At 39.7% G+C, this 13,372-nt stretch overlaps 1 protein-coding gene across 3 annotated transcripts in view; it reads left to right on the plus strand.

The window, feature by feature from the left end:
• The window catches only part of ZNF112 (zinc finger protein 112), a 31,583-nt gene that overhangs the window by 9,452 nt on the left and 8,759 nt on the right, over positions 1-13,372 (plus strand). For 2 of the 3 annotated variants that reach the window (XM_011963052.1, XM_011963053.1), the window contains exons 2-3: positions 8,452-8,578; positions 12,086-12,181. In XM_011963052.1, the coding sequence (XP_011818442.1) occupies positions 8,455-8,578; positions 12,086-12,181 (220 nt within the window). In that variant the 5' untranslated portion in view covers positions 8,452-8,454. Of the gene's footprint in view, positions 1-5,711; positions 5,761-8,451; positions 8,579-12,085; positions 12,182-13,372 lie in introns of all 3 variants that reach the window. The other variant, XM_011963050.1, reaches the window with a different exon arrangement.

The following is a 13,372-nucleotide window of genomic DNA, read 5'->3' on the forward strand; positions in this document are numbered from 1 at the left end:
AAAAAAAAAAAAAAAAATTATTCAATGGGCTCAGTAGCAGACTGGAGATGACGGAAGAAAGAATCAGTGAACTTGAAGATAGATTAGTATAAAAATGCGATTTAAGCAACAGAGAAAAAAAAACATTGAAAAAAAAAACAAGCAGAGCCTTTGGAACCTGTGGGACGATATCAGAAGTCTAATACTCCTGTCTTTGGAGCCTCAGGAGGAGAGGAGAGAAATGTTTATTTGGAAGTACTAGCTGAAAATTGCCCAAATTTGGTGAGAGACATAAATGTACAGATTCCAGAAACTCATTGAATACCAAATACGATAAACTCAGAGAAAATCACTTCTGGATACATCATAATCAAGCTTCTGAAAATTAAAAATAAACAAAAATTATTGAATACAGCTAGAGAAAATGACACATTATATATCTGGTAGAACAATGATTCAGATATATGTAGATTTCTCATGGGAAGCCATGGAGGCCAGAAAACATTGGAACAACATCTTTAAGATTCTTAAAGGAGTTGCTGGTACAAAATTCTATATCCAATGAAAATGTCCTTCAGGAATGAAGGGAAAAAATGCCACACCTGTGCTAAAAGGAGCACTAAAGGAAGTTCTTTAGGCTGAATAGAAATGATACTAAATGGAAACTAGGAACTTCAGAAATGATGAAAGAGCACCAGAAATAGTAAGTTTTTTGGCAAATATAAAATACTGTTTTTCTACTCTTTAAAATATGCATGACTGTTTAAATAAAAATTATAACTTTCTTGGCTAGAGGTTTTTGTGTATATAGAGTAGTATATACAAATGAAACAGTGGGGAGGTAAAGGGAACTATTTGTTGGTAAGGTATCTGCATTTTACAAAAAGTAGTAAAACAGTAATGCTAAATACACGGTGAAAGATTAGCTATGTATATTACAACCCTAGAGCAACCACTGGAAAAAAAAAAGGACATGTAGCCAAAAGCTAATAGATAAAATGAATGGAATAGTAAAAAAAAAGAAAAAAAAAGAAAAAAACCCAAAACAAGGCAGAAAAAGGGGTAATAGAGGGACAAAATCAGGGAAGACAAATAGGAAAAAAGATAATAAAATGGTATACAGAAATCCAGCTATATCAGTAATTATAGGAAATGCTAATGGCCTGAATACATCAATTAAAAGAGATTGTAAGATTGGATAAAAAGCAAGAACCAAGTATATGCGGTCCGGAAGAACTCCATTTAAATACAAGGGCATAAATAGTTTGAAACTTAAAACGAGAAAAGGAGCTATACTGTGGAGTGGGTATATTAATATCAAAGTAGACTTCAGACCAAGGCCAGGGATGCCGAGGGACACTATGCCAAAGGGTCAGTTCCCCAAGTAGACATAACAATCCTAAATGTGTACCCCCAAAACAACAGTTACATGAAGAAAAACTGACAGAATTAAAAGAAAAAATAGAGAAACCCACAGTTCTATGTAGAAATATCAACACTCTTTTACCAATGATCAGAACAAGAAGACTGAAAACCAGGAAGGATTCAAAAGACCTGAATAATGCTATTAACATCTTGACCTCATTGACATTTGTAGAGCACTCTATCACCAAGAGAATGCACGCTGTTTTCATGTGCTTCAGGTTTGATTGTTTCTGCTGATCTGTCTTTGAGCTCGCCGATGCTTCTGCGGCTTATTTCTGATCTGTCTTTCCTGCTTGGCTACAGATTTCTGTGTAGTGGGAACTGTGTCAAATTCTCCATTTGCTTATTACCAAACATAGGGATTGGCAGAGAGGAATTATTTGGTACCTGTCTGTGGTTGGTGCAGCTTTCCAGCAGGCAGCAGGAAATAGGGACCTTCAACTCAGTGAGCATGTATTCAAATTTTCTGAAAAGAGATGTAGGAGAAATAAAAGATGTGACTATTCCCTGTCCCTTATCTCTGATCAGTTTTGGTGGGATGCTGAAGCCAATAGATTTTTCAGAATGTCAACGGTGATGTATACCTATTGTTAATTACTGACCTAAAATAAACATGCTTTGAAACAAACCAGAGCTAATGAGCAACTTGTAGATTTATTTCATAGTGATAACAATGAGGATGGTAGTAACAATGGCTAACGTTGATCAGATTTTATTACCACTCACACTGACTTTCTAATATTATGATGTATTAAACTCATTTATCTCACATAACAACTCAACTTTTATCTCCATTTTACAGATGAAGAACAGAGGCATTGAGAGGTTAATTAATGTGTGTCAGTTTATGCTGCCAGTAAGTGGTAGAGTCAGAATTGAAGCTTAGCAGCTTGATTCTGTAGCCTGGGCTCTTGGCCAAAGCATTCTGCTTTCATTAGGCTGGCAAAATGGGCTTTAGGAGCTAATAAGCCTGCAGCAAAATCTTCTTAAAGGTATCATAGAGCAGAGCACATACAAGCTCAGTGTTAAAAGCTAAGGGGATCTGTGATGCAGGTGGGCAAATTGCCTGTGACTTGCTTTTGTATGTCTCCTCTTCAGCTAAGAATGCTTTTTACATTTGAAGGGTTGTGAAAAGAAGGAACAGTATTGCACAGAGACAGCATGTGACCCACAAAGCCTGAAATATTCACTATCTGTCCTTTCCAACCCCTGCTCTAAGTGAAAAGAGAAGGAGTACAGGAGGGATGGCACATGCAAGGGCCTGGAGATGTTTTTATGAGATCAAGTGATTTACATGACTGGAGATCAAAGGGGAGAGAAGATTTGCAGAGAACGTGAGCAGACAGACCTGAAAGATTCCTGTGTGGCTTGCTAAGAATCTAGACTTTATCCCAAAGGCAGCTATGCACGTTTTAACCAAGAAAGGAACATAATCAGGCTTTAATTCTATCAAACATGAAGAGGCAACAATAGTCTATAGGATGGCCACTGTGTGACTTCATATTTAACAAGAATTCCCTTTTCTTTTGAATTCTCAAAGTCCCTTGGCTGATTAGTGACCCCTTGCTTGATAAAGGTGATCAGAGAGGTCTAAACTGGAAGACTATCTTCCCACTGAGTGCGTGCCTGCAGACATCTACAGCGCATGTTACTGCTCCTTCCTCTTAGTGACAGCTCCAAGAGTATCTTTTAAAAGAGAGAAATGGGGATCTGGGAATCAAGAGGCCTGGCTCCCAGGCCCTTCTCTATTCCTGGCTTGAGTGTTCTCTGACAATTTTCTTGAGAGGCCAAATGACCTAGTGGTTAATTGCATGGGCTTATCCTGCAAACTGCCTCTATTTATGTCCTGGTCTGTGGTTTGCAATCCTCTCTGCACACTGTAGTCATCTGGGGAATTTCATAAAAACTCTTCTTCCACAGATCCTCATTTATGGATCCTGGACTTGGGTCTAGGCCTTGGTATTCTTTTTTAAAGCTCCCCACTGATACCGGTTAGCTGGCAGCTTAAGAGCCACTGTCCTAGTAATTGAGAACACAGACCCTGGGCTAATAGTCCTGGCTGTTCTGCTAGCTAAAATGACAAAGCAGCTTAAAATATTGATGCCTCAGTATTCTCAACTGTCAAAGGAGTTACAAATTGTCCCAACTTCTTGGGTAGTTGTGGGATTAACTGAGGGAGTTCCTCTAAAGCATATGAGTTGGTCTTCTCACCACATTTTCTGCCTCCTCTCTTGCCCTAGATACCCACTAACTCTCATTCTGTTTCAATTGTCTGATGACTCCTTTCTCTTTGAGCGGCAAATATAGGTCAGTCACCTTCCAACACTAAGAGCAGCCCTCACTTTCTCCCTCCTCATCCATCCTCCCTCATCATGTATGGGTTTGAGGGCCCTTCCATGCTCTCTCAAAGGACTCCATGCACCCTTACCCTGGCATCTATCTGGGCACTGTATCCCTTTTAGAAGGCGATCCATAAATATTGGATAAGTGAAAGAAACCTCAGCTCTTTTACTGCTGATTACACAGCCAAGTTCATACTTGTCCTTGGTAGTTGTGCTTTTATCCTGTGGATTCTACAGCAGAGGCCAGGTGGAGGAGGAGGGAGCAGGTGCCTACTGGAGTAGTGGACCTCTCTTTGAGGTGGTGCTAGAAGGCTCTGCCTTACTCACAGTTCATGTTCAGTTCCTTTTTTATTTTTTTCAGTTTTTTCTCTTCCACAGATAGCCTTAAAGTTGCCCGAGAACAGTAAGTAAAGTAACAAACCTTGAGGAAGAACCATGAAATTAAACTCCTGGTGTCCAGTCCTCCCCAGGGTCAAGCACTGAGCTGCTTTTCACGGAGGAGCACACACAGCGCCGCAAACAACCCTGCAGGCTAGGTGTTCTCATCACCAATGAGATTTTGTCATAGCTAGACAGAGGATCACATTTTTGTTTAAGAAATGTAGTAGTCTCACAGGTTTCATTAGTCTTTTGTTGTACCCTGTGGGAAGAGGGATGTACCACTGAACTTCCCCTGAGCTCAGGAGGAATATTTACTAGCTGAAGGGGTGGCCTGCCCCTCCACACCTGTGGGTGCTTCTCGCTAGGTGGAATGAGAGACTTGAGAAAAGAAATAAAGACACAGAGACAAAGTATAGAGAAAGAAAAGCGGGGCCCAGGGGACCAGTGCTGTGCTTACAGAGGACCCACACTGGCACTGGTCTCTGAGTTCTCTCAGCATTTATTGCTCAAAAGATAAGGGAGTATCAGCAGTAAGACATACAGATACACGGAGATGTTCCATTTGCCCAGGGACGGGTAGGAGACAGATGTTTTTCTTTTACTGAGATTTAAGAGAATGGTACTGACCTTCAACCACAAGCAGGCTTTAAGCATTTGCCTAACAAAGCACATTCCTTACAGCCCAAAATCCTTTAAACCTTAATTACCACAGCAATGTCTCTAGCAAGGACAAGATTGGGGGTAGAGTCACAGATTAAGAGTATCTCAAATACAGAGCCAAATGGAGTCTCTTAAACTTACTTCTATTTATAATAACACAGTAACAGGCTGACCTCTCTTTTCCCCACAACTAGCCACTGTATTTTTCATAAGGGTGGTCTCGATGTATATAATATATACCGTGGCAACAAATAAAAGTAAGAAGCCAGAGCTACAGACATTCCAGAAGTTAGGGGTGACTTTCCAGGGACAGAGCAGTAATCTCTGCCGTCCAGATGTCTTACAAAATACATTTGCCAGGGCAGTTTTGTGATACAGAATACTATCTGCATCTCTGTAGTTGCAAGGAAATAGAGATTCCTGGTGTCGTTATAATAGGTTTCCTCTATGCACACAGATAATCCTAATAACAATCAGATATTGTTGGCACTGTATGGTCTGGATTTTGCAGATGACAGAACTGAAACCTTAGAAAGGTTCATGAATTTAACCATGGTTACTCAGAAAGTATAGAGTAGCACCGGGTTTTCAACATAGACATTTTGTCCCCAGAGTCCACTTTTAACCAGTACACGACATGCCACTGCCTCTCCTTTCCCACCTCTCCCAGGATCAGAATGAGCATGCTGGGAGCTGTAAGGCGTGTGAGGCTACTGGGTACAGCTGTGCAGGTTGCTCCATGCATGAGGGCACCCTGCCAGGAGGGCCAAGTGGTAGCTGGAATCCAGCCCATGCTACCTGCTCCTTAACGCAGGTGTGTGGCCACATCTGCTGGGGGAAGGGACACCTTTTCCTAATTTGCACAAAGATACATTTCCCTTTTAATCATGGCTTCTTTTGTATTACCCTGTTCTCCCTTCTCAGGTCTCTGCCTTTCTCTAGAAAAAGAAAGAGAAAAATGACCAAATTCCAGGTGAGCTGGTTTTCATTTCTGCCATTTTACATGTGACCTCATTTTGCAGTGAGTGGACGCATCTTTTTCCCCCTTCTTTGCCAAGGGTGAAGAATGACAGCAGGCATCTAGTATCATTTATGTATCAGGCTCTTGCTTTTGCTTTTGTGCTTTTCTAAAATTTCCTTTTAGTTGTAAATGTGTTTTATTATTTATTTCATAAATAATAGTACAAAGAAAAAATAGAAAATTTAAAATCCTACACCTTATTACCCTGCTTGCAAATCTGTTTGTGTCCATGGTCATTTTTTTTTAATATAACTGTCCTGGCAGTAATACATAACAATTTTGAATTAGGCTTTTTATCTGCATAAAATAATAGCAGTTAATTTTTATCATCTAATATTATTGAAGTAAACTGTTGTTATCCCTCTCCCCCCCTTTTCTTTTTCTTTTTTTTTTTTTTTTTTTTAGTTGAGATGGATTCTCGCTCTGTCGCCCAGGCTGGAATGCGATAGCGTGATCTTGGCTCACTGCAACCTCCATCTCCTGGATTCAAGCAGTTCCCTGCCTCAGCCTCCCAAGTAGCTGGGATTACAGGCGCCCACCACCACACCCAGCTAATTTTTTGTATTTTTAGTAGAGACGGGGTTTCACCTTCTTGGCCAGGCTGGTCTTGAACTCCTGACCTCGTGATCCACACACCTCAGCCTCCCAAAGTGCTGGGATTACAGGCGTGAGCCACCATGCCCGGCTTTTTTCTTTAAATTATTTCCAACTCACAAGCTTTTAAGTTCCTGAGGATTCTTGCAGTTTTACATTGCGGTTGTCTGTTTTCCTACAAATAATCTTGACTCAAAAAGTAGTCTGACAGAATTTTGATATTATTTGTCCATAATGTTCTAGGGACTCAAAACTAAAAATATTTTCTCCAAAGTGATGTCTCAGGTGGAATACATAAAATATGGTTTTGTCTAACAAGATTATATTGAAGCTAAAGTTGGGGGAAAAAATAGATGTTTTTGTACAAGAAGAGCTGGATTCTTCTTAGTACCTGTAGCTATGTGTTTGTCTGTGTATGTTTGTATGTCTGTGTGTGTTCCATTATTAATTTTATTAGAGTGATATAGGTACTTAAAGTTTTTAGTCATATCATAGGATGTATAGGCACTTTGCATCTGTCACACTATTCGTGGCCCCAGATGACTGTTAGAGGGGGACCGTAGAGTCATTTGCACTGTTACCTTGAAGATAAGAGGTTTATGTTCATACAGGAAGATAAGCATCTGGCCAACTCTAAAGCCTTTGCCTTCTGGGTCAAGAGTTTCAGGCATATCACTGGGGTGGAAAGACTGACAAAAATGCAAAGCAAATCAAAGCAGAGTTCTGCATTCAGAGCTGAAGTTGTTATGCTCAGAACTGCAGCTAGAAGAAATATGGGAATGAACAGTTGTTCATTAAAAATTTAGAATTATCCTACAGCAAAAAGTTATAAGAGAGCAAAGTGGAATGAAAAATATTTACAATGTCCATGGAAGAAAAGACCTCATTGTCCCCCAAATGAATTATTATTACAAAACAAGAAATAGAGATGAACAGCAAATGTGTGCAAAGAGAATGAACTTTATTACTAATAAGTATGTGAGAATTTTTTTAATAACTGATTTTTATTTCCCAAATTTACTTGTGAGATTATGAAAGATTTTTTAAAATAGCTTTCATATCCAGTGTTGAGTAGGATTTATACTTTCTTGGAAGAAGGCTAAGATGGAAGTCAAAAATCTGTCTTGGGAAAACACCTGCCATTATGATTTCAGAACTTTAAAGGTCATTATTCTTCAGCATTGCCATTTTTACTTTTTGCTATTTATTTTGAGGAGATAATCAACAGAATTCCAAAGGCTAACGTCAATGCAAAAAACTGTTTTTGCAACATTGTTTGTATAGGTAACCTCAAACTAAGCGTGCATTAGTTGGATCAAATCATTATATTCTAGACCATTCGTTTTCTGAATTACTTTGCAGCCCAGAAATGGGATAGAAGATACGATGAAAATATTAATAATGTAGCTAACATTTGTTGGGTACTTACTGTGTGCCAGGCACTGCTTTTCAATGCTTTACATGTGGTCACTCATTTTATTACTAGGACTCTATGGTATAAGTTTCACCATACAAATGAGAAGGAAGGAAACTTGTCCAAGATCATAGAGCTAGCGTTGGGCAGAGCGTCCAGATCCAGACACAGGCAGTCAGGCTCCAGAGCTGTGCCCATCACTGCAACAGTCTCCAGATGAGCACAGAGGATAAGCTACGTATTTGAGCAGTAAGGATGACTGATACCCTGTAAATTTGGCAAATTAAGTAAGTGATGTGTGTTTGTAAATGAGGAGAAACAGCATCAGTCACTGTTAGAACTAAAGCTTTTGTGTAGCAAATGACATTATTAATATAATTTAAAATATTGGTAACCTGGGGTGCAACAGAGTTCCAGAGGCTTACTTATAAGTGCTAACAAAAGGAAGTAATTTTAAAGTGTAAAGATTTCTTTTCTTGCAGCCCTTTTGGTGAATGGTATTAGCATTAAAGAAGGCAAACAGAAGAGAACTGCAAATTTGATTCAAGTTGCCCAGACTCCAGAACAGCTTCCCATCATTTACACCTTCTCAGCACTGCCCTTCTTCTGTAAACTTAGTGTGTTTGGTATGGTAGGAGATGGTGACATTCAAGGACGTTGCTGTGGTCTTCACCGAGGAGGAGCTGGGGCTGCTGGACTCTGTCCAGAGGAAGCTGTACCGAGATGTGATGCTGGAGAACTTCAGGAACCTGCTCTTAGTAGGTGAGGATAGGTGCTCTTGGTAACTCAACGGCAGTCTCCTGGGATGTCTTTGTGTGCTCAATTGTTAGAAACTCTGAAGTCCCTGAAATTATTCTCTGAGATTAGGTGCCTGAGAGTCCTAATAATCCCTGTGCAACACAGACAAGATGTTTCTGACGGTTCTCTCCAGTCTATCCTTGGAATAGTAAATATGGTCCTGCTTCATTGATTTGCCATCTAACAGTTTAGTAAGTTGTTTCAGGTTAGTAAGTTTATTTTTCAGGGCACCAGTAACTGTTGATGAACTTGACTTTTTAGAGGGTTTTTTTAAAAAAACAATGTATTTGTAAATAACTTTAAACTCACCGAAAACTTACAAAAGGACAAGAATACCCATATAGATTCACCGAGATTCTACCTAGATTCACCTCTAATAACATTTTACCCTATTTGCTCTATCATTTATGTTCATGTTCTTTCTCTCTCCATACATACTTATGTATGTATATGAAAAAATATATATAGTCGTTAATATCTTTTTCTGAACCACTTGAGGATAGTGAATATACCATGGCTGTTTTTCTCTAAATACTTCAGTGTATATGCAGAGTTCAGGAGTCCCCAAGTTCCCTCTTACCTCTGATACCAATTGCAAGATTAGGAGTCCCCAAGACCCAAGAGTATTGAGCCCCACACTCAGGCTCAATAATTCGCTAGAAGGACTCACAGAACTCACTGAAAGCAGTTGTCCTCACGGTTAATGATTCATTACAGGGAAAGGAATCAGATTAAAGTCAGCCTAGGGAAGAGGCCCAGGGAGTAGAGTCCATGAGTGTTCCAGGTGTCGGCTTCCACTTGTCATCTTCAGCGGAGTTGTGGACAGCACTGACTCTTCCCAGCAGCGATGTGTGACAATACACAAGGAGCACTGGCAGCCAGAGAGGCTCATTTCGAGCCTTGGTGTCCAGAGTTTTTGTTGGAGCTTAGTTACCTAGATATGATTGACCACCTGGGTGGCTGCTCTTAGATTCCAGTTTCTCCAGAGATTAAGCTAATACAACGTGGCTCAAAGCCCCTACTATAAATCAGTTGTTTAATTATCTGGTGTGTGGCCCAAGGCTTCTGGGTAAACAAAAGACACTCTAATTGGGCAGAATATTCCAGGGACTTAGAGATTACCTTCCAGAAGCCAAAGGCTAAATCCAAATCTCTCTTTGGACAAGATTAATTCTTTCCTTTACTGCACAGTCTGTTTTAGAAAAAGAGGAATATTCTCTTACCTATTCTCAGGACAGATATAATGCTTTTATCTTATCATTTATGCTGTAATGTTATCCATAAAACCAATTATATATATATATATATTTTATATATATCTCTCAATTTTTTTTTCTTTTGAGACAGAGTCTCACTCTGTTGCCCAGGCTGAAGTGCAGTAGTGCAATCTCAGCTCACTGCAACCTCTGCCTCCCAGGTTCAAGTGATTCTTGTGCCTCAGCTACCTGTAGCTGAGATTACAGGCATCTACTACCACGCCCAGCTAATTTTTATATTTTTAGTAGAAATGAGGTTTCACCATGTTGGCCACGCTGCTCTCAAACTCCTGGCCTCAGGTGATCCACCCACCTCGGCCTCCCAAAGTGCTGGGATTACAGGCATGAGCCACCACGCCCGGCCTAATTTTATTCTTTAAAGCTTGTTTTTCTCCCTCGAGAACAGGATCTAGTCTAGAGTCCAGTATAGTTGTTCTGCCCCTTTAGCCTTCTTTAATTTAGAACATTTCCTCAGCATTTCTTTGTCTTTCATGACAGTAACATTTTTGAAGAACATTATCACCTCTTCCCCTATTTTTAATAGAACATTCCTAATGATTCCACAAAATTAGATTCAGTTGATCCATGCAGCAGGAACTCTACATAGGTAGAGTGTGCACTTTTGAGGGAATCACATCTGGAGGCACATGAAGTCATCTGTCCCTCAAAGGTGGTGTTAACTTTGATTACCCAGTCACGATGTTGTGCAGTTTCCCCACTATATAATTACTGCTTTTTTCCCCCATTTGTAACCATGGGTAACACAAGTATTTTCCTGTAGATTTAGCACCCGGTGATGATCTTGCCTTATCTGGTCCTTACCATGACAGTTACAAAATGACGATTTATCTAACTTCACCTCCTTCACATTTAGCAGCCAGCACTTGGCGTAAACTTGCAGTCAACAAGAGCCCCCCAATTCTCAAGCATCAATTCATTTGTTATTTGTAGGGATTTGTGAATTTTTAAAAAGATTTATAGTTTATTACTGTAATTTTTTAGATGTTAAAATTGTCCCAAGTTTGGCCTCTTTAAGCTGGCTCCTGTGACCTTGTAACATGTCCACAATTTTTTTTTTGAGCACTTTCTTACTTTATTGGCAGAGCACAATATTTTGTGCTCATCTGTACTTTGCCTTGGCTCTGCAATTATGCATATTTTGTTTTTGTTTTTTTTACTGGGGAATGGTATTTAATGCCAAAGTCTGGATGCTAGGTATGGTCATTGTAGTATCTACGTTTCTTTGTCTCAGAACATAGAGCTAGGGGGTGTGTGTGTGTGTGTGTGTGTGTGTGTGTGTGTATGTATATATATACACATACAAATATACACACATATAAATATGTATACATATGAATAGATGTTCAGTTTATTGCAGAAGAAATGTTCATTACAGTTATACTGAAATGCCATTTCTCACCCATGAAATTGACAAAAATTCAAAAACGTAACAATAGACATTTTTTGGCAAAGCTGTGGGGAATGAGGAACTCTTATGCATTGAAAGGAAGAATGCAAAATGATACAACCCTTAGGGAGGGCAAGTTGACAGTATCTAACAAAGCTAGGTATTTCCCCTTCCCCAGCAACTCATTTCTAGGAATTTTCCCTAAAAATAGCCATGTCCAAAAGAATATTAATAGTATACTACAATTCATTTAAAAAAGAAGGTAAAATAAGTAAATAGACAGTGTGTGGGTACAGACATATATATATATATACTCATTTTTATAAGAAGAAACACAAGAAGGAAGGTTTAACCAAAATAATGGCTGGGCACAGTGGCTCACACCTGTAATCTCAGCACTTTGGGAGGCTGAGGCAAGAGGATTGCTTGAACCCAGGAGTTCAAAACCAGCCTGGGCAACATAGGGAGACTCTGTCTCTACAAAAAATTTAGCTGGGCATAATGATGCACACCCATGGTCCCAGCTACTCTGGAGGCTTAGGTGGGATGATAGCTTGAGCTCAGGAGGTTGAGGCTGCAGTTGTAGTGAGCCATGATCATGCCACTGCATGCTGGCATGGGCAGAAGAGTAAGAGCCTATTTCAAAAATAGAAAATCATGAAGTTAGTTTCTTAGAGTGAGTGGAAGGTAACAGGGTGGAAGGGATGTGGGAGAGTCACACTTGTCTGTGTATACCTTTTTGTCTAATTTTGACCAACTGAATGTCATCAAACTTAAAAACTTTTGCTCTTCTTGCCTTCTTTACAGCACATCAGCCCTTCAAGCCAGACCTAATATCCCAGTTGGAGAGAGAAGAAAAGCTTCTGATGGTGGAGATGGAAACCCCAAAAGATGGGTGTTCAGGTAAGAACTGTGCTGCAGGAACACAGCAGCCATGGAGCACCTTCTAGAACGAGTCAGAACACATCACTTCTCTGTTTAAACTTTCCTGTGGTTCCCCATTTCACACATAGTAAGTTTAAAGTACTTAAAGTGGCCTATTAGGTCCTAAGGTCTTTGTCCCCTCAACCTCCTCTCACTTTCCATATTCACCTACTATTGTTTGTTTTTGCTCATTCAGTCTGTTTCAGAGGCACTGCCCCATGATTGCCCCTCAGACCTCTCAATTATGCTTCTGCGTCAGTTTCCTTGACTTACTTTTCTCTCTGAATGAATTGGGTAATAGATGCATGATCTTTGCTCTCTTCCATTCACCTTGAGGCAGCTAATAAGTGTAGAATAAATCTGTGTAACTGAAGGATATTCTAGAATACTGTTTCTCATCTGATGGATGCCTGTTCTAACTGCTTAGCTGTCCTTGGGTATTCATAGATGGGTAGCCATTAATCCTAAAAGATAAGAATAGCCAATCAGCTAAAGTAAGTATCAAAAATGACCAGTGCCAACATTATAACTGGTCTTCCTCATGCAGCATTTTCAAGTGAGACGCCCTTGTATTCATATGTCCAGCTTCTTATCCTCCCATTCTGTCCCATACTCTCGCCCCAAACAGTCTCTTGACATAGCCACAGTCTTAAAGTAGAATTTTCAAGTTGGACATTTGTGTGAATTGAAACATTTTGATAGTTTCTTGAGTCCTCAAGACTGACATCAAAAGCCACTGTTGCAACTGTGTAGCTAAGAATGCTGCTGGGTAAGAAGAAAGAGTCAACAAAAAATTCAAAAGAAATTAACTTACTTCTATAATTGTTTGTTTCCATCTTGGTCAAGATTCAGGGTCCTACATGACCCTTGAGAGCAGGAGTTAAACTTTTTCTCTAAAGGTCCCAATATTAAATACTTTAGGTTTTCCTGGCTACATGTGCTCTTTGTCACATAGTCTTTGTTTTTCTTACACCACTTTGAAAATGTAGAAAGCACTCTTGGCTCCTGGGTTGTACGAAAACAGGCTGAGGCCACGCCATGCCAATCTACCTTCCTGATACTGTCAGCTGGAACATAATGTCACCTTTTAAAATACCTCAATTTTTTTTTACCTATACTAATATGATCATATAGCTCATAGTAATGTAAAAATTTGATATGTATATTCTT

This window comes from Colobus angolensis, unplaced genomic scaffold, assembly GCF_000951035.1.
Source record: "Colobus angolensis palliatus isolate OR3802 unplaced genomic scaffold, Cang.pa_1.0 Scaffold60, whole genome shotgun sequence".
NCBI lineage: Eukaryota > Metazoa > Chordata > Mammalia > Primates > Cercopithecidae > Colobus > Colobus angolensis.